At 30.7% G+C, this 24,698-nt stretch overlaps 2 protein-coding genes and 1 non-coding gene across 3 annotated transcripts; all 3 read right to left on the bottom strand.

Moving 5' to 3' along the window:
* Positions 1 to 1,075: 1,075 nt before the first annotated feature.
* Positions 1,076 to 5,785, bottom strand: LOC110423481 (receptor-like protein EIX2). Its single transcript, XM_089784733.1, is given in 6 exon segments — positions 1,076 to 1,218; positions 1,221 to 1,865; positions 1,868 to 2,685; positions 2,810 to 3,221; positions 3,760 to 4,093; positions 5,762 to 5,785. Coding segments are annotated over 6 exon segments (2,376 nt in total).
* Positions 5,786 to 12,591: 6,806 nt separating this feature from the next.
* Positions 12,592 to 13,503, bottom strand: LOC110423480 (uncharacterized). Its single transcript, XM_021437696.2, has one exon. The coding sequence runs from the start codon at positions 13,366 to 13,368 to the stop codon at positions 12,835 to 12,837; it is 534 nt and encodes a 177-aa protein (XP_021293371.1). The 5' UTR covers positions 13,369 to 13,503; the 3' UTR covers positions 12,592 to 12,834.
* Positions 13,504 to 19,947: 6,444 nt separating this feature from the next.
* Positions 19,948 to 20,040, bottom strand: LOC149526748 (small nucleolar RNA snoR8a). Its single transcript, XR_016351727.1, has one exon. It is a non-coding gene; the product is annotated as a small nucleolar RNA snoR8a (small nucleolar RNA).
* Between the last annotated feature and the right edge of the window lie 4,658 nt (positions 20,041 to 24,698).

Genomic DNA, 24,698 nt, shown 5'->3' with positions numbered 1-24,698 from the left:
CCTATCACAAAAATCTATGTATAATATCTCATAACATTATTGTTGAAAATGTTCAGCGTAAGCAAGGATTAGGTGGTGAGGCATTTCTAAAGTCAATACTTCAATAACTATTCCAGTCTTTCTTTCTATTGTCTCTGAGACATTTTTTTAATTTATTTATAGTATTGCATCTAATTCCTATCACAAAAATCTCTATACAATATCTCATAACATTATTGTTGAACATGTTCCGTGTAAACAAGGATTAGGTGAAGAGGCATTCCCAAAGTCCATAATTCAATGATCCATTGCTGGAACAAAGGCGGAGGAAACATATACACACATGCAAGTATGAAACCAAGGTGAGCCAACTTTTTATTCATGACCATTACATTCTAAAAGACTTTGTAATACTCATGAGAACGGTTTGATTACCAAACTGCCACAAACAACCCAAAATCCTGTGGCGAATATCCCAGCCCCATGCTTACGGAGAACAGTAATTTTTCAGCTCTGTCTTCACCTTTCCATTGTTTGAGATGAGCAGCTGGTTGACAATGAAGGACCACAAAAGCCCTGGGATCCTTTTTCCTTTAAATGGCGCCTGATTGCACTTGATTGTTTTTACTTCAAATTCGGTTCATTTAAAATAAAATAATAAATCAAGAGCTCAATGGATACAAATAAAAGAATAAGGATTTAAGTGAAAATTTTGATATAATTCAAGTGCATCAAAATACATGATTTTTTTTAAAGTAAAAATACATGAAAATTGATCGAAGGAATAAAAATAAGAATCAAGATAATAGTAACAAACATCGTTTGACTCATAGGAAATAGAAGATACTCGGAAATTAACAACTTATAATAAGTGAAAAACCATGACAGAAACCATTAAACTAGTGTAGAAGTTAAAAAGAATATTTCTTTCTTCATCTGGGATTTCTACTCTTCCAACTCCATCTTCTAGGGTGGAGACATCACCTCACCACAAATACAACAATGTGGAAGATACAAGTCGTGAGATAAGAAGGAAACAAACAAAAACCAAATGGAAAAAAAGGTCAGAAAGGAGAGCACTTTCAATGAATCGACCTCAATTTCTCTCCATTACATTCTTCCTTCGCAAACGAGCCATGTTAACAGCAATCAGCACGGAGAGCTCATCCATCTTCTTATCCAAGAACCGGAAGTAGGCATGTCGGACAGATTTCTTTATAACCAAAGTGCCAAAAATGGCCAAAATCCCACAAAAAATCCCAGTACCGCACTTAGATAGAAGTGTGGTTTTTCCGCTCTGTCACGATCCTTGTCGTTGGAATATATGTCTCCATCAGTGGATATTGAGCAGTTGATTGACAATGAAGGCCCACAAAGTCCCGGGTTACCCTCATAAATGGATGAATCGGCAATGGTCTGCTGTTGGTTAGATGATGGAATTTGACCGAGGAGGTTGTTGTAAGACAAGTTCAAATAGTTCAAGAGAATCACTGAAGATACGCTTGGAGGAATTGGGCCTGAAAGATGGTTATGCGAAAGGTAAAGGGCTTCTAGACGTTGTAAACCGTCAAGATTTTCTGGAATTCTTTCCGTCAGTAGGTTCCAAGATAAATTCAAGAATCCTAAGGTTGATAGATTTGTTATCTCCTCTGGTGTCTCTCCCACTAAATTGTTTCTGGACAGGTCGATGCTGTTTATAAGTGGAATTATTTTGGTAAATACAATTTCTCGTCCCTCAATGACCAACTTCATGTGGTTGTCGAATGTTGTTTCTGTGGTTGAGGGTCCAAGCCTGAAGATGGTGCGCAAAGTTTTCAGACGTGGCAAGCTGCCCGAACAACTAGGAATGGACCCTGATAAATTGTTTTGTGCTACATCCAAGATGTGGAGAGGTGACATGGTTGTTCAGGAATGCTTCCTGTTAGCATGTTAGCTCGTAGGCTTAAAAAGGACATTGGAGATTGGCTGGTCACAACTGACTCGGGTATAAACCCTGTGAATTTATTCCCTCCAAGATCAAGTGAAAACAGAACTTTGCAATCCTGCAAGAGCGTAGAGAGCTGCCCAGAAAGATTATTACGACTCAATGTCAACCAGCCAAGCGAAGGAATAGAGCACATAGAGCTGGGGATATCACCTGATAGATTATTCTTAGAAAGATCTACAATCATCAAATATTGCAAACCCTGCCATGGCCTTGGAATTCTTCCAGATAACTGATTGCTCGATAGATCAATAAAATTCAAATTCGTCAAATTGTTTAGAGATGGCGGAATGCTCCCATTTAAAAAGTTCCCAGAAAGATCTAAGTTTTGCAATTCTGACATTTCATGGCCTATGTTTGAGGGAATCGGCCCAGAAAGTAAATTTTTCTTCAATGAGAAATCTGTCACATTTGACCAAAGTGGTATTGAACCCTCCAGATGGTTGAATCCAAAATTAATCCGCACCCCTACATCAGAGGGAAATGCAATCGACTTAGGAAGCCTCCCTCTCAACTGGTTGTGAGAAAGATCCAGCCACCAAATCTCTGGTAATATTCTCCAAAACCAATCAGGAATGGTGTCTGAAATGCCAACATTTGAGAGCGTGATTTGAAAAGACGTGTTTTGAGTTCTGAGCCACAAAGGGAACGAAGGGCCTAATTGGCAATCACTGATTGCAATTTGATTGAGCTGGAAGGGATGAATCCAGTCATGTCTCAATCTAAACACCAAGGATTTGTTTGTTGATGATAAAGAGAGATCACAATAATCTTGTTAGATTCTTTAAATGAAGCTCGGTTATGACTCCTTCAAAGGAATTCCCATAGAAACCCAGTTGAAAAAACCGCGGGAGTTGTCCATTACTTTCAGTGATGGTTCCACTCATCATGTTGAATCTCAGGTCGAGCACTTCCAAACGTGACAAATTCCCCACTGACTTCAGAGGTCGACCCCAAAATGCGTTGTTGCAAAGCTGAAGGTGTTCTAAATAACCTAGGGACCCCAAGGAATCATATAACTTCCCTGTAAGTTTATTGGAGCCGAGTGCAAGAAACTTCAAATTCCTAAGGAACCCCAAGGAATCAGGCAAGTTCCCTGCGAGATTATTTGTGTTTAAATCCAATGTCTCTAAGCTACAATTATTGCATCTTGACAAACCCTCTATGAGTTCTTCGATTTCACCGTCCATGGAACTCGATGATAAATCTAAAACTTGTAAATTGCAAAGATTTCCTAGTGAAACCTTTGGAATGTGACCTGCAAGGTTAGAATCACGAAGTAGAACTTCAACGAGGGTACTGAAATTAAACAGCCAGTGTGGCAGTGAAGAGCTGAACTTGTTATAAGAGAGGTCAAGAGCCTGAAGGGATGTGAAATTTACAAATGGAAGAGTCGGAGGGAGGTCATAAAGTTGACAGCTAAATAAATACAACTCAAACAGTGAAGGAAGCATATTTATGGCTTGCAGCCAATTATTGGTTGCCTTCCTGAGGTTTACATCTCCCAAGTTGAGGTATTGCAGAAAAGAGAGGCTAGAGAGCCATTCTAAATCTGACACCCAAAGCTCTTCTGAAGGTGAAATCCCCATCATACTGAGATCAAGATAAACCAAGTTTGACAGATTCCCAAGGAGTGGGGAGGAAACATTCCAGAAAGTTTGCCCAATTCAGGTTAAGATATTTCAAATTCTTGAGTGAACCAAGGAAATCAGGGATTGGAATTCCTAAGAAATCGCTATCACTCACATCCAAGTAATTCAAATGTGTCAAGTTCAGCAAAGAAGCATTTAACGTACCACCCAATTGACAGAACCGATAAGGTGGTGCTGAATTCCCTCCATCCGAAGGACAGTCGTTCTTTTCTCTGGGGTCAAGCATGACAACATGACCTGTCTGATTGCTACAGCCTACGCCTGCCCAGTTGCAGCAATCTTCACCTATCCAAGAAGAAAGTCGACCAAAGGGATCTATAAGACCTTCTTTGATACTAAGAAGGGCTTTCCTCTCCATCTCCATGCAACCAACATTGGAATTGAATTCAGCAGCGTCAAGGTGATAAAATCCAGAAAAAAGAGGAAGGAAGAAAAAGAAAAGAAGTTGGAAGGACGTGTTTCTGGTAGGCAATCTAGGCTACAATCCTTGTTTTATGAATCTACAGTATGTGAGCCACTGACACATTTTCAAAAGTCAACTACTAAGATTTATTTATCAAATTTCTTTGATGTCTAGGCTCTGTTTAAAAAAGTGTCCAAAGAATATACGTACAAAGAGTCAACGATTTATCGCATCACACAATATATATGGATAACAAGAGTGCTTAAGTCTCCTTGAACCTTTTTCACTAAAAAGAAAATAAATTTGATTCAACATGGAATTGGTATTATATACAATTGATCAAAAAGCAAGCTTTTACTCTTTAAATGCCAGTACGACCATGCTAATTAGTTAACCACCAAACTAGCAAGTGCCTGAATCAACTTGCCAATAGCTATCGAAAGCAGTACTCTCAGACATGTACAATTAAGTTTCAATTTTCTAAATAATTACGTCCGGTCAGAAAAAAGCTCGAAAGATTGTTCCCACCATAGTTAGACTTAGGTACACGTACGCATAGCTTCACCGGCCTTGCACGTCCTACGAGTCAATGGCAAAAGAATCTTAAACTATTAAAATCCTCATCCATCAAAAATCTATCTTTACAATTAAATAAGCCACAAGTACGTTCAATGGTTGACACGTAGCCAATTTGGCCTGTCTAATTCGTTGCCTTTCTTTCTTTTTTTCTTTTTTTCTAAGTTGATACAAATAACGTGGTTGCATGCTTCAGTTGTGAAAGAGAGCAGACGAAGGCACGAAGAGAAAAAAGAAAAATGGAGAGAGAGAAGCTATTCGCAAAAGAAAAAGAAAAAAACAAAGAATACCAAGGACCAGTTGGTGATGCATTTCCAAAGTCAACCTCTGTAATATATTTGTCAAAATTACTGTTAGAAGACAGAATTGGAAATAAACAAAATTATGAAATAGTTTTAAGATGTGTAATATTGTCATTGTTTTAAAAATTTTATTTGTCTTTATTATTAGAGTGTAAAAAGATTTTTGATCATAAATTTTAAGAATATAATAAAATTCAGTAATTAATTACGTTTTGTATTGATAAAATAAATCCATCAAAACATACGGGTTTGAGAACTTAACCACCTAATGTAAAATTGAGTCGTCACCGATCCTTTTTATATAAATGCAGTTGATTACCTAATTAAATTCATCATTTCTAATAGAATTCTAAATTTAACTTAAGTTTATTAGAAAAAATAAGTTGCAATTTACAAAATAGAATTGGATTCGTTAGTACAATTACACGTAAGGAAAGAAATAGCAACCATACTATGTCCATTCAATGAATTATACCAATTAAGCATGTGTTATTTTATTTTAGTTTGATAAGATGATTCTTAATTTATCCTTGCAAAAACAAAAGATGGTCCTTAATTTTGTATTGGATTTAATTTTATTAATTGTTATTATTAATTTTTCTCCTTTTTTTTCTTTTTATTATATCATTATTTAAATATTAGAGATCTTTCAAAAAGACTTCCCAACACTTTTGATGAGATCTAGGAAAATTCCCCTCAATTCAAACGTATTTAAGAAAGTCACTTACTTTCTTGAAAAAATAGAGTTATCAAATTAATTTGATATTTTATGAAAGGATTTTCTTATTTCATTATTTAAAAGTCAGAACCCTTCTGTTAAGATCTTCCTGACACTTTTAGTGAATATTAAGGAAAGTCCTCTTACCTTGGAGATATTCGGGAAAATCATTTATTTATTGACGAGACTCCATCCGCAGATTAATTTAGTGTCTTGTATATGCAAAGGTTTGGAATAAATCTTTTATTCCATTTTGTTTCTTTTAGTCTTTTTCTTTTTACCCTTTTTATGATTTTTTACTTTTTTTCTATTTTTATTAAAAATAAACCCTTGATATTGAATTTTTTTTCTAAAATTTAAACACTTTTAGTAGAATATTAAAATTTTCCTTACCCAAAAATTTTAAGAAAATTGTCACTTACAACTTTATTACAATTCCATCATTGGTTGAGTTCCATTTCCTTGCATAATTAAATACATATGATGCAAGCTAATAAATATCATGATATAATTTGCAAATTATTTAGAATTTTAATTGTACATATTCATTTTATTTTGTACATAGTTATTAATTTTGAAAAATTGAGAATAAAATTATCATTTACAACGTTTTTAAAAAATTCTCTTTAAAGAAAATTTTCTTAAATAATCACCATTTTTACTTTTTGTTCAATTTATTTAACTTTTTTAATTTTATCAATTTTATTATTCTTAAATTACCATATCTTACACAAACTAGTATAGCATTTTACAGCAAGCCTTGATCTTTAGTGTACAAAAGGGTTAATTAATAAATATCAAGGATACAATAAAATTTAGTAATTGATTGGTTTTTTGTTGATGATAGCAATCCATTAAGCACTCACTGGCATGGAGTTAGGTTATCAAATTCTTATAAAGTTTTATAATAAAAAAATAATATGAAAAACAATCTGAGAAGCATATAGAGAAAGACGAGAGTGAAAGGCTCAAAATCAATCACACCAAATAAAATAAATAAGATATAAAAGAAGACATTTATTTTAAGAAGCTAAGAGAAGAGATTAATAGCTGTAAATAAATCAATTGGACAAGGGATAATTTAGACTAGTGAGTCCTCGTTTTGGGAAGGACAACATCTAGTGTATGTTTACATTGGTATGAACTTGGTGGAAATTGATTATTGAATTTCAAAGTAGGAATGTTTCAAAGCTTACTTATTCATATCAAAATGGGCACAAATTGTTATAATCTTTCACTGTTAGAATTGAATCGTATTACTTTGATTGTATTTTAATCGAAATGTTATTTTAGAACGTAAAATTGGTCTTTATTTTTTTATTTATTTGAGCAATGGAGTTGGTTCTTTTGTGCAAATTAACAAGCCAAATGATTTGCACTAGTCAGTGTGAGGCATTGACCCATTGCAGGAACTAAGGCAAAAGGAAACATACACGCATGCATATGCAAGCAAGCACTATAGAAACAAGGTGAGTCAACATTTTATTTCATGACCATTACAATCTTTTGAAGTGCATCGTGCTCACAAGTATCATCCTTCATCACTCGGCTTGCGGTAGTTTAGGTACAACTAGGAGTGAAACGTTATTCAAAAAAAATGCAAATGTAAAGTGCACTCAAACTTTATTTAATTATTATTTATTAAGCCTTTGCGTAGGTCATAACCTGGGATTGGGTCTTGACATTACTGAAGTCAGAGACTAAACAACACCATGTAAGAGAGAGTAAGGGACTACCACTTGATCAATGTCATCTAAGGCATCCCTTGGACTGCCATTTGAGCACCAACGATGCGTTGAAGTCAGGCTTTGTCAAAGTAGGCCAGCGAGAACCTATGTCTCGACGAACCTAATCTTTGCAGGCCACGCCTCAACGAACCCATATTCCCTTCTTCGGAAGGTCGGCTAGCCTTTCGACATAACCTCATATCTTGAATCTTGGGTCAAACCCAGCCCAAGTTAGGTGATGGGCCCTTAATTTTTTAAATTTGATTCGGCTTTGCTGTTGGACTTGGTTTTGACTTTTTGGTATGTATTTTTGTTCTTTGTTTTACTTTGATTGGTAATTTTCATTTAATGTGTGAATGCAATAATATTTTTATTTTCCAAAAAATACGTATATAATGATATAAAATAAAATAGTTGGTCATACGATATAATATATGTTTCTATATGTTCAGATACATGAGAAACATACCATAAATAGCCTATGCATTTTGCATCATCATTATTTATTTATCAAATGATCATTTCATTCATTTCTACATGCATGGCTATTGTTACGTATCAAACGATTACTTCAATGATTAGACTTTTTGGAGAGGCTTGAAAGGATATATTTCTCATATTTTACCAAAAAGATGGAAGGATCTAAGAAGAACTTTCAAGAAAGGGTTTTTGCTTATATTAAATAATTTGAAATTTTCATCATACCATGTGACACGTATTTTGTTTTCTTGAGAAACTTATAGATAAGTTTCTAGAGAAACTCTTTGGTGGGAAATTGTACCTGAATTTTAGTAAAAAGATTGGAGGATCTAGGAAGTACTCTCAAGAAAGGTTTTTTGCTTGTATTAAATAATTTGAAATTTGCAACATACCATGTAACACATATTTTGTTTACAATTGTCAATCTCAATGATGGGATTTTCTTGTGAAACTTGTAAATAGGTTTATAGAGAAACCCTTTGATGAGAAAGTATACTTGGGTTTTAACAAATAAATGGGAGGATTCAGAAAACACTTTCAATAAAACGTTGACGATTATAATAAATAATTGAGAATTTACAATATATATATATATATATTGTAAGGATAAGTTTTATAAAAAATTTTTAGGTGAGATGACATTTTGAATTTTGCTAGAATGATAAAAAGATCTAGAAAATGTCTTTGATCAAAGGTTGTTGATTGTAATAAATAATTGGAAACTTGCATTTTATCTAATGTATATCTAATGTAATACATTCATCGCATATTCATTTTATGCACATTCAAAATGATGAAACAAGATTTGGATGATAATCTCTATGATGAGGTTTTCTTTGGGAAGCTTGTAAAAATAAGTTTCTAAAAAAATTCTCTGCATGAAAGAGTATATTTGAATTTTACCAAAAGGATGAGAGAATTTGGGAAATACTTTTAATAAAAATATTATCATTTGTAGTCAAATAAAGTCAAAAAAACAGAAATAAATAATGAAAAGAATCATGATTAAAGAAAAATATATGAATAGAATTAAAGATTTAACTCAATACAAGATAACAAATGATTATTCGATACTATTTATTGAAAGGACGTCATGTAACTGTACTCTCGAATTCAAACTTAATGATGTAGATCAATCTCTATTTTTTAGATGAATCTAAAATAGGTTTAGTCAGGTGGCCAATCGCATCTAACGAAAAAAATTAATAAAAATTCCCACACTTTCAAATTGAAACAGATTATTCTTGAAATCGTATGTAATGACATAAGGTTTCATTATAGAGTAGGAGAGTAAGAGGCCATTTATATTGAGGAAAACTGAGGGTAAATGAAGCTAAGGTTTCATTCTAGAGTGGGAGACCACTTGCATTGAGTGAAAACTGAGGGTAAAATAAAGTTAGGGTTTTGAATTGAAGCTTTTATATTTAGGTTTGGAGGGGTGAGGTGCTAAAACTTTACCATTTCAGAGGATAGTTAAGACAAAGAAAAAACAGTTGCAGCACTTAAATCGCGCGGTTTCCAACAATGGAGCAGATCTGCTTGAGCCGAAACGAAGTGTGTTGTTGGATGAAAAGAAAACTAACCCGTTTGGCCCTTCACCAAGTCTAATTGGGGCTTCTGTTGAGACAAAGTAAGAGATTTTTGGGTTTATTTTGTGGGTTTTCATTTTGTATGTACTGCAGTGGCGCCCAGCTTTGCGTGGGTGTTGAATTTTTTATTAAAAATAATTTAAAATTACTTAATATTATAAATAAATATAATAATAATTAAAAAATGATTTAATTAAAAATATTATAAATAATAGTTATAATGATAATTTAAAGATAATTATTTTTTTAAACTATTTTCTCATTTTTTATAAAACAAAGTTTTTTATTTAAATAATTTTTTTTGAAAATATTTGATTTTTTATATCTTAGTATATATTAATGTTGATATAATCATATTTTGTTAATGATATGATTCTAACAGTGAAATCAAATTCTTATTGAGAATATATAATATTTTAAAAGTAATTATTGATAAGCTACATAATTGATAATTGATAATTGAATTGAATTGAATTGAATTAATTGATTGATTGATTGATTGATGGAATTGATAATTGAATTGATTGAATTAATTGATAATTGAATTGATTGAATTAATTGATAATTGATAATTGAATTGATTGAATTGAATTAAATTAATTAATTGAATTGATACCCTAATTATAAAAAAAATTACATAATTGATACAATAAAATTATTAAAATAAAATGAATATTTTTTAAAAGTCAAAATATAATGAATGTTAATTATACTTATTAAATTTTTTTAGTTTTGATGATGAAATTTTCCAAATGATCTTCAATTTTAATTAATACTTTTTAATCTCATACCTTTATAATTATTTAGAATTAATCCACCTTATGGTTCCTATCATGTCTCATTAAAAATTAAAAATTTGTTTCACATCAAACTTGGATGAAATCCACTAAGTTCCACCCAAAAGTTTTATTTTTATAATTTATTTTATAAAAAATATATATTTCTTAGTACATGGAAGCACTGTTAGCTTCAATTCCCTGTGAACCAAAACACCGTCACTCAATGCAGGGAAAAACTTCTCTTGAAGCTAAAGAAAAAAAATCCCCTGTTAACAATCCTAAATGCAACCAGCCCTAAAAAAATCATCTCAAAATTCTTTCTATATCAACCATTTTAAATTAGCCACATGCCAATAAAAGAAGCCACAAACGTGGCCAAGTGTGGAAGCCCTTTTGGGGCTTCGTTTTAAATATTTAATAGATGCATTTTTTTTGAAAATTAATATATATATATATTGTTTAGTGAATTTTAGCATAATTTCGATCATTTAAAGTTTGAGTTTGATTTGCACTTTTTCTTAACAAATCAAGATTGATAAACTTTGAGTTTGGTTTAAACATCTTTTAAGTCTTGGATCAATTTTATTAACTTGGATTGATATGAATCTTGGTTTAAAATGGGAATAAATATAAATATATAAAGTTCTTTGAAAAAAAAACTTATTTTGCACAAATGTTTTACTTTCTTAAAATTAAAAATATTTAAGCAAACAACCTTCAAGATTTTTTTTTTATTACATTCAAGCATTTGGCTCATTGATTGGTATATGATCTTTTTACTTAAATAATAACATTTAAACTTCTTTTTCTCAATTATTTAAAAAAAACTTCAAGATCTTTTTTTTAAAGATACATTTGGTTTGCAAAATGAAATAAAAAGAGAATAGAATCGTTATTCTATAAGAATAGAATAAATGAGGAATAATTATTATATAATTTGATTCATGAGAATGGAATAGGATAGAAATTATTATTATAATTTATTTTAATGATTGATTGACAGGAATAGTTTCAAAAATAATTAAAAAATAAGTGGTAAATGATAAAAATATCTTCTACTAAAATTAAAGAATTTATTTTGTTAAAAAATAAAAACATTCGAAGTAATAAAATCAAAATACCTTTTACTATAATTAAATAATATTTTCATCAAAATACAAACATATTTTTATTATAATTTAAAAATATTTTGTATCAGAAGATAATTAAACCTTTTATCATAATTAAATAATATTTAATATTAAAAGAAAAAATATATTCTTCATTAAATTTAAATAATACTAAATAATATTCTTTATAATATTTATTATAATTAAATAATATTTAAATATTGCCATTTCTTCTTCTTTTTTGAAAATGTAATAAAAAATTTTGTATCTTCTTTGCTTTAGCGAGGGAAGGAATGAGGAAGAGAGAGAGAGAAAAAATAAATTTAGTATTATTTTATAAAGTATTTTTTAAATTATAAAAAGATATTTTTATCTAATATTTTCTTTTTATTTCCAACAACTCCAAATAATCATCATCAAAGGAATCTTGGTAATAACTATTCAGGTTTCTTTTGATATGGCTATTTTGAAAAATAACCATATGTATTAAACAAAATGTAATTTTATATCAGGAATGAGAATATGAGTGAAATGATTATTCCATTCCCTCCAACCAAGCATGCTCTAAATATTTCATTAGCATTTTTCGATCTCTAATAATCCGCAGGGAAAGCTGTTGCAAAACAAGCCATAGACAGGCACACTAGTCCCATAATAGAACAATTGAGGGTGTGGAAAAGGGTTTTTCTAGTTCTCTAATTTTAAGTTATTTTCAGACTTAACCCCATTAATCACCTCCTCAGATAACCTTGATAATTTCAAAAAATAAATTACCAAGATAAAATCCTATTAAAAATAAATTATCAAGATAAAAGATGTGAAGGCTTTTGTCTTTAATTTGGAAGACTGTGGAATAGGTCTAAGCCTCGGCTGGAACATCACTTGAAAATCCATAACCCCAAAGGAAAACTTAACAAGCCAATATTGGGGCCTTTACCAACTAATCAACGGGTTAGGTACTTCGGTTCAAGTCTTGACGTCTGCTGAGATATTCAAAGTTTGAAACTTCAACAACTCCCAAGCAATTCTATGCAATTTGCCACACAAGTCTTTGCCTCGCTCTTTTGGCAAATTGATTGATTAAATGTCGAAATATTACTAAAACCATCGAGAATCAAATTCTTCTTTCTCTCAATTGAAAAACTAATATTAATTCTTTTTTTGTTTTGGCATCAGGACTGAAAATTCTTCACATTCTATTGGTTGGAATAATGAAACTGAAATTATTGATCCGTATAAGCAAGCTTCTCAAACAGGGTATCATGGACAGAAAAAAAAAGGCAAAAGAATCACTTTCTCAACATTTTTATACTTTGATATCTAAATATGTTAGTGATATTACAGCTACTCACAATCAAATGCCCATCAAACAACAACAAAAAAAAAAAAAGAAAGAAAAGAAAAAACAGTTGTATTTCATCGGTTTCACCCATAAGTATAGTTCTATCTGCTGAATAATATGAGAGCAAATAGAAAGAAATAAGAACAAGAGTTATCTCCCAATTACCTATCCCAACAACAAGCAAATGATCAAGTTCACCTTGAGCGAACTGGCTCTTCTTTGATAGTCTCCAAGGAAGGTTTTCTTGACCTACAGACAGATAACCTGTGCTTAAATTCTGCAACCGGGAACCCCTCATCAACCCCTTCCAAACTCAACCTCGAGCCTCCATCTTCGCATTCTGTTGAACTTTCTTGCCCGTCAACGTTGCCAGACTCCGGCAATATCCTCACTTTTCCTCCAGATATTCTTTTGGCTGCAGAGTTTGCTGCCATGAAAAGCATAGCCATATCAGCTGCAGTTACCATAGAGTTGACTCTCTTCATTGGGAACATGATGTACACGTTGCCGAACTCTAATTCCTCATCAGCACTCAGAGCTGAAAATCTCCTCCCTATGTGAAGAGATTGGGAATTCGTCAAGAAAAAGTTTGGACACTCCAACATAAGCTCTGCAGCCTTCATAGACTCCCGGAATTGCCTGATTTCACCTCCAGGAAGGATCACCCTTGCAGCTTTCCCGCTCTTGATTAAAGGGGTGGCCAAAGTGCACGAAATGTAATTTCCCATGATGGAAAGAAAGACTTAGAACAACGAGAGAGAGCGTTTTGTTGAAAAAGATAAAGAGGTTTCTTGCCAAAGGAAAACAGTTGTGGTTTGTTAAAAGAGATTGTGCGAGAGATCTTGGGATATTTATAAGGAGACTGTAAAAGGTCAATCGTTACTAGCTAGAAAGGGAAAAAATAATATTGCCAAGGGAAGTTGTGGTTAGTCTTTATCTTTTGGGTTGTTTGAAAAAAGTGACGCGTTAGGCAAAATTAGATGACAAAGGGGTAGGAAAAGGGCTGGAAGGTTCATGTTTCCCTTGTGTGTACTAATTTTGTCATTCTAAATTTCGCTGTTAATGCGTGTGGGACCTGGTTCTGAAAGACCAGCTGGTGGTGGAAATGATCTCATCGCACTATAAGGGCTTGGTCCAGTGCTGGAGGCTTTTCCTTTTTTTCTCAAGTTTCGAAAATTGTTTGTTTAGAGGGACCAATTTTCTTTTGGTTGGCACTGCGTGTATGTGTGGGGCGCCACTGGCTGTTTTCTCTTACAACAAGCCAAGCGAGTCAATAATGGTGGCATCCAAGTTAGTTTGTTTTATGCTTTGAGAGGTCCATTTCATAGTCTCTCCCTTCTACCTATGACATTTTCCTTCTTCTTTTCACATTTATTTTTAAGTTAATCTTACGTCAAAAACCGTCACTTGCACACCATAACCACATTAAAAAAGACTCATCAACAAGCATGTGCTCAAAGTTTTATAATTCCTTTGTTTAGTGTCTTTTGCTTTATATATATTAGCAAAACATAATAAGTAAAAGTAATTATGAGCTCTTCCTTACCCATTCATTAAATGTGCAAAAAATTTTCTTCTTGTTCTATTGACGACCGTTAGATATATTTATGAAGGCCAATATTTAATATACGAATAAACCCTGTGTCGAACTTTTTTAAACAAAGTATGCGGCACATGCCAATTTGTTAAAAGTTTTTCTCATTCTATAGATTTATATGAGATGTAAATTTGCGAACATAAGATTGAACCTATTATAAAACTGGGATATTAATCGGGATTTAGATCTAATAAAAGAAAATGTATCAGTAAACGGTTTGCTGAATGATTTGGATGGCAAAATCTAGTAAACTTTTGGACTCAGCAATTGTCTAAGTATATGCCTTTGAAAATCTTCGGTGGAAAATAATCTGGATGCCCCACAAGGAACAAATGACCGTAACATACGGATGTTAAAGACAGGCCACCTCAAGGCCGGTCGTAGAGGGGGCCTCACAACCCTCTATGAATTAACATCTAGTTCCCTATCATTGCCAAATGAAAATTGAAGTCCCACCAATTTTACATTTGTTTGTCAGTTCGTTGTGGTGAGAAAGAAAGGCTCCTTTTAATGACTTACAATGTGGGAAATCAAGTTAATGATCAGTTTTATCATTCACACCTAATCCACCAATCGAATTGTCTTCATCGTTATTTTCTTCTTAATTTTCTGGTGAGAACCTGTTGAATTGCTTTCTTCCATTTATTTTCCTTTTCCTTTTTCCGGTACAAAAGATGTGGGATTCGGCCAGCTAATTAAGGCTTTCAAAGTCGATTTAATTATATTTGAAGGCAAATCAATTGGTTTAGAACACAGATAAGAATCGGATAATGACCATTTCAAACCTTCAAGTCATCGAATTAATAATTCAATTGTTGGATTTTTTGGATCAATATTAGATCAATAAAAAATTTTAAATATATTAAAATAAAATCATAAATTATGTTAATATTATGAGAATTGTATGACCCGGGTCAGCGTTGAATTGCTTCATGATCTTGTGTACGAAGCAGCAACTGTAGTTGTTGACAAACTTCCAACCTCCAAGTCTTAAGGTTCTTCGGAGACATCCAAGGATCATACTAGAGAAAGTTCAGTAAAGAGAAAAAAAGTTCAGCAAAAGAGAATTTTTACTGAAGTAATTAAGATTCTCGCGTGAGTTAATTTTTACATTTATAGTATTTATTTATATAGCACACATTGTCCTGCAAGGTTTTAGATATACATATGTGATGTGTTAATGGGTTTGGATCTACTTGGCTCAACCCATATAATTCCAATTAATAATACAATCTTTGGTTAGTTTATGCATCATATCTGTAATATTAATTGATAGAATGAGTGCCTAACACTTTCCCATCTTCGTACCTAACCACAAGAGCCATCTCGGTTGGTAGGATGGAAGTAATTATATCTTTTGCTATAGGTCTACTTGCACTTTTGAGTTTTTAAACACATCAATAATCTAGGTGGCAACTCGATCTTTTACATAATAGTGTACAATATCAAGATCTTACTGTTAGAGATCAGCCTCATAAACGGTTTTGAAATATCACCGCTTCAGCTAAGCCTTACAGTAGTGCCCACAATGGCATGACCTTAATGATAACGTTTGAAATGAGTCAAGCCATTGCCCTTCTACAGGGAGTTAACCATACAAGAACTTCTTGTTGTAGAGGTTTCTTTTGGTAAAGAAAGAGAAAATATTGTAATAAGTAAAACAGAATACATTAAAGACGGTAGAGAAGAAGATTAGAATAGTACTTAAAATATAAATACTTTATTGGCAAGCAATGAGGAATAAGAAAAGGTGGAGAAAACAACGGTGCACGATAGATGGAAAGGGGCTGAGTAGAGAGAATATTTGAGAGAGCTTTAAGGGAGTTTTTGAGAGTAATCTTTGCTAAGTTTCTAATTATTTTCTTCTTGCCTCCCAACTTTTCAAACTCCCTTGTTTATACTAAAAATGAGCATTTTTTTAGGAACAGTTGGAAGAAGGAAGCACTTGTAAGAAAACACATTCAATCATGGGAGAACGTGCTAATCATAAAAGAATACGTTAAAAAATAGTTATTGGATGTTAAGTTCAATTATGGGTGCTTGTAATGGAAGAGCATGTTAAGGAATAACTTATTAGATGTTAAGCATAATCATGGGAGCTTGTTATGGAAGAGTACGTTAAGGAACGCTTGTTGAATGTAAAGAGATTCAGCAAGTAGTTGGGTAGTGGGCATAAGTTTTGGATAGTGAAATACTAACACTTGATAATGTGCTACGTGTACTCTCAAGAAATAAGAAAAGGGTAAAGTACGTATACTTTAAGAAAATTAAGGTTAAGAGAAGTCCTCTTAACTACTGTTATATTTAACTCTCCAAAACATCTCAAATGTAAAGATAACTCAGTGAACTCTGTCACTTGTTCTGAGTTATGTTCATTTTCTCGTGTGATATGGTTGTTTCATGCTATTCTCATACTATAAGACAATACTTAAAAGAAATAATGGTTAGTGAAAATTGGGCATGAACATTTTTTTCCCTACGTAAAAGTTTTTTATAAGTAATTTTTATACATAAAATAAAAAGATACAATTTGAATATGCACATAAAATAAGTAATGTAAGGCAACACTCTACATGTTTTTCTTCTCCAAAAGAAAGAGTAGCCAATGAAGCAGTACTAGAACATGTTTTTTTCTTTTTTGCACCTATTCCCTTCAAAGCAATATCTTCTTTAATTAGAACCTTTCCCACATTTGAACTAGGCTTCAAATCTTGCACACACTTTTAAAAAGTTTAGAAATGTGCAATGCAATTTCTATTATTATTATTATTATTACAAAATTTGCTTGCTTTTAGGAACGTCCACTTGGAGCGTTGCACCTAGGATTGTCTTGAGGCGTTACGCACTTCAAAACATTCCTAGGCATTACGCACTTGCAACATCCCTATACATTATGTACTAGGGAACACGTTACGCACTTGAAAACGTTCCTGTGCATTACGCACTTGGAATATCCTTGGACGTTGCGCACTTGAAATATCTCTGAGCGTTATGCACTTAGAACATCCTTTTGCATTATGCACTTGAAACATTCCTATGCGTTATGCATTTAGAATGTCTTTATAAGTTATGCACTTGGGAATGTCCCTGAGTGTTACACACTTGGAATGCCACTATGTGTTACGCACTTAGGAACATCCTTGAGTGTTATGCACTTGAAACGCCCTTATGCATTATGCACTTGGGAATGTCATGGGTATTACGCACTTAAAATATCTTTATGCTTTACACACTTGAGAACATTATTTCTTGGAAACACTTAAGTATCGTTTGGTACATTACAATGCAATGTGATTACAGGTAATGTGATTGCAAGTAATGTGATTGCAAGCAATGTGATTACAGGGAAAATAACATTACAGTGTTTGGTATGTAAGTAAAATAATGATTAAAATGCAGGGAAGATAACATTGCAGTGTTTGGTTTACAAGTACTTTAGTGAGAATGTAATGCTAATTGTCAAAATTACCCCTAATTATTAAAATATAAGTTTAATATATTTATATTTTTATTATTAATTTTTATATAATATCATTTTTAAATATATTTTTAATATCATATATTTTATTTTTATTTATTTTTATAATATTTTATATTTTATTTTTAATCTATTTATATTTTTTATTAATTTTTATATAATATCATTTCTTAAATATATTTTTAATATCATATATTTTATTTTTATTTATTATTATAATATTTTATATTTTATTTTTAATATATTTATATTTATATTATTAATTTTTATATAATATCATATTTTAAATATATTTTTAATGTCATATATTTTATTTTTATTTATTATTATAATTTTATATATATTTTTTCATTTCTTTAATATATTTTTTATATTATATATTTTATTTTAATTTGTTTTATCTATATTATATAAATATTAATTTTTTATATTTTATTTTATTTTAATTTTTATTCTTATATTATATATTTATTTTAATTATAATATTATAAAATATTTTTAATAAGATAATAAAGTTGAAGGGTAAAATTATCTTTAAGAACATTGCAGAGTGCAATGTAATGTGATTGCATTGGTTTTGGACTGCAATCACATTACATCCATTGGCTACAATGTGGATTGCATTGCAATCTTACATTGTAGTGATTTGTTACAAAACAAACACTGCAATGTAATTTAATAAGCCACATTGCAGGGAATGTGGCTTACATCCTTGATACCAAATGTCACCTTAGCATAGTTTTATCCCTTACATAAAAATTTTATTATTGAGAGATAAAGTATTTTTTTAAGTATCAAGGTAGCGTGAAAAATCACAAACTCTTTTTGATTTGTGCATCATTGTTAGATTCTTTTTAAAACTTTTTGAAGTATAAAATCAAGTAATTTTAGTTACTAGGACAAATGAAAGAACAATTCTCTTTGAAAAATAATGGGATATCTACATTGGCACGGCTTGTAAATCAACATGATAATTAAAAACAAAAGAAAACTATGCATTAAATTGATTACTTACATATTGACACGGTGTTATAAAGGTGGGTTTTGCATTTTAAGATTGTTTGTTTCGTTGGGCAAATAAGTTATGAGGCATACTTCCAATTTATATAAGGTCAAAAGATCTATCCAGTCCCTATACTTTTTAATTTTGCTCAAATTAGTCTCTGTACTCAAAATAGAAGTAATTTAGTCTTTTGATTTTGAAAATTATGTCAATTTAGTCTCTCTTTCTAACGACATCTAATTTTGTCATTAAAAGATAACATCATTGATGATGTTAGCGATAACGTCAATGTTGACTCACATTTTGATGACGTGACATGCCATGTGTCACAATGTGATAACATGGCAATGCCACATGGCACTATATAATGACGTGACAGATAAAAATTTTTTTTTTTAAATTTTGCTACGTCATAGGGACTAAATTGAATAAAAATATATAGTACATGGACTAAATTAAACAAAATTGAGATGGTAAGGGGCTAAATTAAAAAAAATATTTAAAATATAAATCTTTAAGTAGATTATTGATGTACTTATTAATAAACTAAATATTTAAGTGTAAAGGATTTATGGTGTTAAAATATGTATATATATATTTTTTTTATTTGATTATTTGATTCTAAAATATGTAAATTAATTTATCTTTTTTATAAAAGTTAAATTTGAATTCTCCTTCTATAAAAAAAATTTTGAAAAACTTTCATACCTGAAGTCAAATTTAGATGAAGAACTTGCATTACATTAAAATAAAATAATATAAAATGACTAAATATGTCGATTTAGTTACAACTTTCACAACTTACAAATACATATTCTTTTAAAATTATTCAACTCTTACTCAATTTACCTTTTATTTAAATTTACTCAAACTAGCAAAATATATTGATTTAGTTACAACTTTCACAATTTATAAATACACTTTCTTTTGAAATTATTCAATTCTTACCCAATTTACCTTTTATTTAAATTTACTCAAAATTGCTTATAAAACGATTTTGTTTAAATTCAAACACTACAATCAAATTCTACTATATTTAAACATAAATTATTAATTTCAATATACAAAAAAATTATTAATAAAATAAAATAGTATAAATATTTACAGTTATATTTAACTTTATCAATTATAAATGCAGTCTTTAATTTAGAAAATTTCAACTTAAAAAATATAACTTGAAATATTGAACAAAATGAAAGCATAAACAATAAATAAATAATTGAAAGGGTGGAGCTCAGATTCTATAGTTGTAGTATTAGATTTATCATGTCCAAATTAAGCAAGTTATAACAAGGAATTATTTTTATAATCATTGCTGACTCCATATTTTCGTTTTTCATTTTTTAAAAAGAAAAAACTAAATAAACATATTCTGCTTATTTAGTTCAAGTTAAAAACTAAGTTAAATATGTTTCAAATTTTTATACTATTATAAATGAAGAAAAAAGAATATATTTAGTTATTTTATATTATTTTATTTTAACGTAATACAAGTTGTTTATCTAAATTTGATTTTAGGTATGAAATTTTTTTAATTTTTTTTTGTAGAAGTAGAATTCAAACTCAATTTTTGTAAAAAAGGTAAATTAATTTACATATTATAGAATCAATAATCAAGTAAGAAAATATTTATATAGATGTTTCAACACCATAAATCTTTTACACTAAAATATTTAGCTTATTAATAAGTATATCAATAATCTACTTAAAGATTTATATTTTTTAAATAATTTTTTCAATTTTGTCCCTCAACATCTCAATTTTGTTCAATTTAATCCCTATACTATATATTTTTATTCACTTTAGTCACTATGATGTGGCAAAAAATTTTTTTTTGAAATTTTTTAAATCTGTCAGGTGGCATTGACATGTCAGCTTGTCAATGCCAAGTCAGCATTATCGTGTCACAGTATATTGCCACATGGCATTGCCACGCCTTCATTCGGTGTCACATGGAATGCCACATCATTATTTCAACATCACGTCATTAAATGTGACATGTCATTGCTAACATTATCAGTGGCCTCAGTGATGACATCATCCTTTAACTGCAAAATTGAATGCCATTAGGGGGAGGGACTAAATTAACACAACTCCCAAAATCAAAGAACTAAATTGCTTTAATTTTAAGTAAATGGATTAAATTGAACAAAATTGAAAAGTACAGGAACTGGATACGTCTTTTGACCATTTATACACTTATTAGCACATTTGGTTCGCGACATAGATAAGAATGGAATAAAATAGTTATTTTGTAAGAATAGAATAAAATAGTTATTATATAGTTTAGTACAATGAAGAGAATATGGCAAGAATTGCTATCATAAATTATTACAGTATTTGATTGGTAAAAATAACCTTGGAATAAGAAAGTAATAGGTGATAAAAAACAAAAATACCGTTTACTATATTAGCATTTTTTTTTCATCAAAATAATAAATGGCTTTATTTTCATCAAAATAATGCATGGTTTTATTTCATCAAAATAATACTTATATATATTATTTTGATGCAAAGTTTAGTGTTGACACAGACAAAAAAGAAAGAGAAATTTATTCAAAGGAAGAAGGTTTTATCCATTATTACCAATGTTATGTACTTTTTAATAATTGTGGCCAGTTTAATGCAGAGAGTTACAAGCCCAAGACTTTAAACAAAGAACAAAAAATAGGACGGCAGCAAACTAAGCTTAGAACATCATACAATGAACAAAAAAAGGGCACTTGAGCATATTCAATTCAACCCATTTTCCTTTACATCAAACAAGAACTTGATCATAGGCAAAGTTGGAAAAGTGGAAGAAAGAGAGGCAGTGGCGACTGACAGAGCTGAAAACAATGGAAAAGAATAATGTAGTTGCAAGAAAAGGAGGGAGAGGAGGAAGAAAGAGAAAAAAATGATTTTATATAGGTCGAGTGTAAATTTTTAAACTTACGAGGAGTAATTTCATTTTAATGATTCTAAAAGCTATTCCATCAAAAATGGAATAAGCTAATACCAAAGGAGGCTTGGGTTTAGTTAAAGATGACTTTTTACTAATTTTAAGGAATAGGTGAAACTTAAAAATTGCTATTCCTTGCCAAATTGCTAACCAAATATGAAGATAACTCAATGAATCCTGTCACTTATTTTGAGTTACTTTCACTTCCTCATATGACATGGTTGTTTCACGTTGTTCTCACACTGTAAGACAATATTTAAAAAATAATAATGGTTAGCCAAAATTGAATATCTACAGTTGTCATTGTTAAATGTAAAGGGAAAAGTGCCTTGAATGGATGTCTATCAAAGACCGCTTAATTCTTAGGTATTAATATTACAAAATTATCTCTTCTATTGCTAAGGTGAGAGTTTATGACAACACAAACGCACAATTGTTGGAATCGCTAAGTTTATGGGTAGGACGGGTCATATTAAAAAACTAGTGCACTTTTGTGTGCTTAATATTCTTGTCTCTTTTAATTATTGCTTGGGAGGCTATGGCTTCACTCCCTTTGCATGACACCTTTAATTGTGTAAACAACGATTAAATTGCTAGAGAAAGGACTTTTTTCTATCTAAGAGTGTAAAGGGGTTCTTTTGTTAAAGGGAGAGAGTGTGTGTTTTAACAAGTAAAATGAGATGTTTTGAAGTCCATCAAGAGAGGGATTAGAATAGTTCTTAAGACACTAAGTGTTATGGCATGTGGTGATGGATAAAATTTAGGAAACGTGCAAAGAACGTAAGGTGACAAAGCAAGATTGAGAATCAAGGGAAAGAGATTAGTGAAAGAAAGCATTTAAAAGAGTTTAGAGAAGGAATCTATTAAGTTTTCAAATGTCTGCTTAATAAATTGTCAAAACTTTATATATAGAGCAGTTACTGTAAAGAGCATTTAATAGGTATCATGTGGAAAAAAATATTACCTCATTATGCACAATAAGGTAATTGATAGATGTTTAGGCTTAATGGGATGATGGAACTTAGAAACACTTGTTAGTGGATAGATGTTTAAGCCTAATGACATAGCAGAGCTTAATGACATTGAGAAATGTGTCAATTATTCTTAAGAAAAAAGAAAAAAAAGAAAAACATTCATACTTCACATAAAGTTTAAGAGGAAGTTCTTTTAACTAGCTTGACATCTAAGTTATTAAACCAAATTCTTCGCAACATCTCAAAGGTGAAAATAATATATAAACCCTACCACTCATCTCGGGTTATAGTCATTAATATACAATAAGAGAGATAATATGTTAGTCGTCAAAATCGAGTATATTTACAAGTAGATCTTAACTTGCTTGTTACACCAATGTTAAGAATAGATAAAAAAAAAGTGAAGGACTTAATTGTTGAATTTCAATTTGGAAGGTGTGTGAATGCTTCATATGCTAGAAGAAGCGTCAAATGTTCAAAGACATTGAAGTCACTTGTACCTACTTTCACGGAGGGAATTTTGGCCATTATTATGAGATGGAAAGGGTGATTGCTATTCCGAAGTAGCTGCAAAGGATTCTAAAGACCGAGCTAGTGTGTCGAAAGAATGAAGAGTCAAATTCAAGTCATGGAGGAAGCAAAGGGAGGGAATGGAATTACGCAAGAATCTTGTGCTATTCCTAAAGGAAGTATAAAATGGGGCCTTCACTCAAGGTGGAGTTTTTAAAGTTTTAAGGAGAGAATTCACTCGCTTAGGGATTCCTCTCGACTATGTCCTTTATGATCACAATCCTCAAACTGTTTATGTGTTCAACCAAGCTATGGGGCATGACAGTGATGAATTCATCATAAAAAGTCATGGTGGAGCTACTAATTAATCCCTTTTTTCTTTTCTCTCTGGCATTTGGACTAGTGTAAATAATATCAGTAATTCTTATAAAGCTCAATAATAGTTTGTATCATTAACGGACCTGAAAGGAAAAAAAAACCCAATATAAAATATAGTAAGAAATTTTAAGAAAATTTTTAAATTTTATTTTATTGAAAAATTCAAAGAAAAATAACAATAAAGCATAACAATGTTCTTGGTATAATTGTTTTTTGGCATTGTGCGTTGCCTAAGATCCAATCCTCGTAACTGGGTTATAAGGTTTTTCCATAACGCTTGGGCAAAATAAGAAACCAAACAAGCAACTTTTATCCAATGATGGAAAGTTGGACTCACCTACAAACATTTATTAGTGAGTTTGGGAACTGAAAGAAGTGACTAGGTCCTTTGCAAAGGATTTCGAACCAGATACGGGTTCGATGGTGAAGTACCAAAGTAAAAAGGAGTTAGGCATCCAATATGTCCACGTCGTGAAACTTGACTTTCACTATTATCTAATCAATCCATGCATCAGTAAAGTAAAGACAAACTAAGCACTTTTTGACACAAATATCAATCTAAAATAATCAAGCGTATAAATTCGTCTTAAGTCTTGATATCAACCAAAACATTCAATCAATGATAGAGTTAGTCAATTTTTATGAGAGATTAAATTTAACTAATAATTTTTTTAAGATTGAATTTGGATGGCTTGATAGTTCAATTGTAAGAGTATTATTTAGATTATTTATATCTTTTTTAAAAAAAAATTTATCAATTATTTTCAATTTATTCATATTTTAATCAAATTTTAAAAAAATTAACACAATTAATATGCAATATTTTATTTTTTCAATTAAATTTAAAATATTAAATATAAAACTATAATGCATAAAATATAAAAAGTTAAATACGATATATAAAATGTCATAGAATAATTAAATATATAAATAGTTAAATAATATAAATAAAAAAAGATAAAAAAATTTATTTTTTTTAATTTCGTACAATTGTAGTGAGTAGTCTCATCTTTTTTTTATCCAAACTCACAAACTCATAAATAAATCTCTTTTGAAGAATAAAATATGCTTCAATGTTGAGTTATATAAAAGAGTATAAAGCAAAACGAAAAAAAAAAAAGACAATAGAGAAAGAAAAAGAAAGAGAGAAAAAGAGGTGGAAAAAAAGTTAAAAATT

The sequence above is a fragment of the Theobroma umbraticum genome, unplaced genomic scaffold (genome assembly GCF_002168275.2).
Source record: "Theobroma umbraticum cultivar Fairchild unplaced genomic scaffold, ASM216827v3 scaffold_20.0, whole genome shotgun sequence".
Lineage (NCBI taxonomy): Eukaryota > Viridiplantae > Streptophyta > Magnoliopsida > Malvales > Malvaceae > Theobroma > Theobroma umbraticum.
The sequence above is the reverse complement of the archived record's forward strand: the minus strand, read 5'-3'. Positions and strand labels throughout refer to the sequence as shown.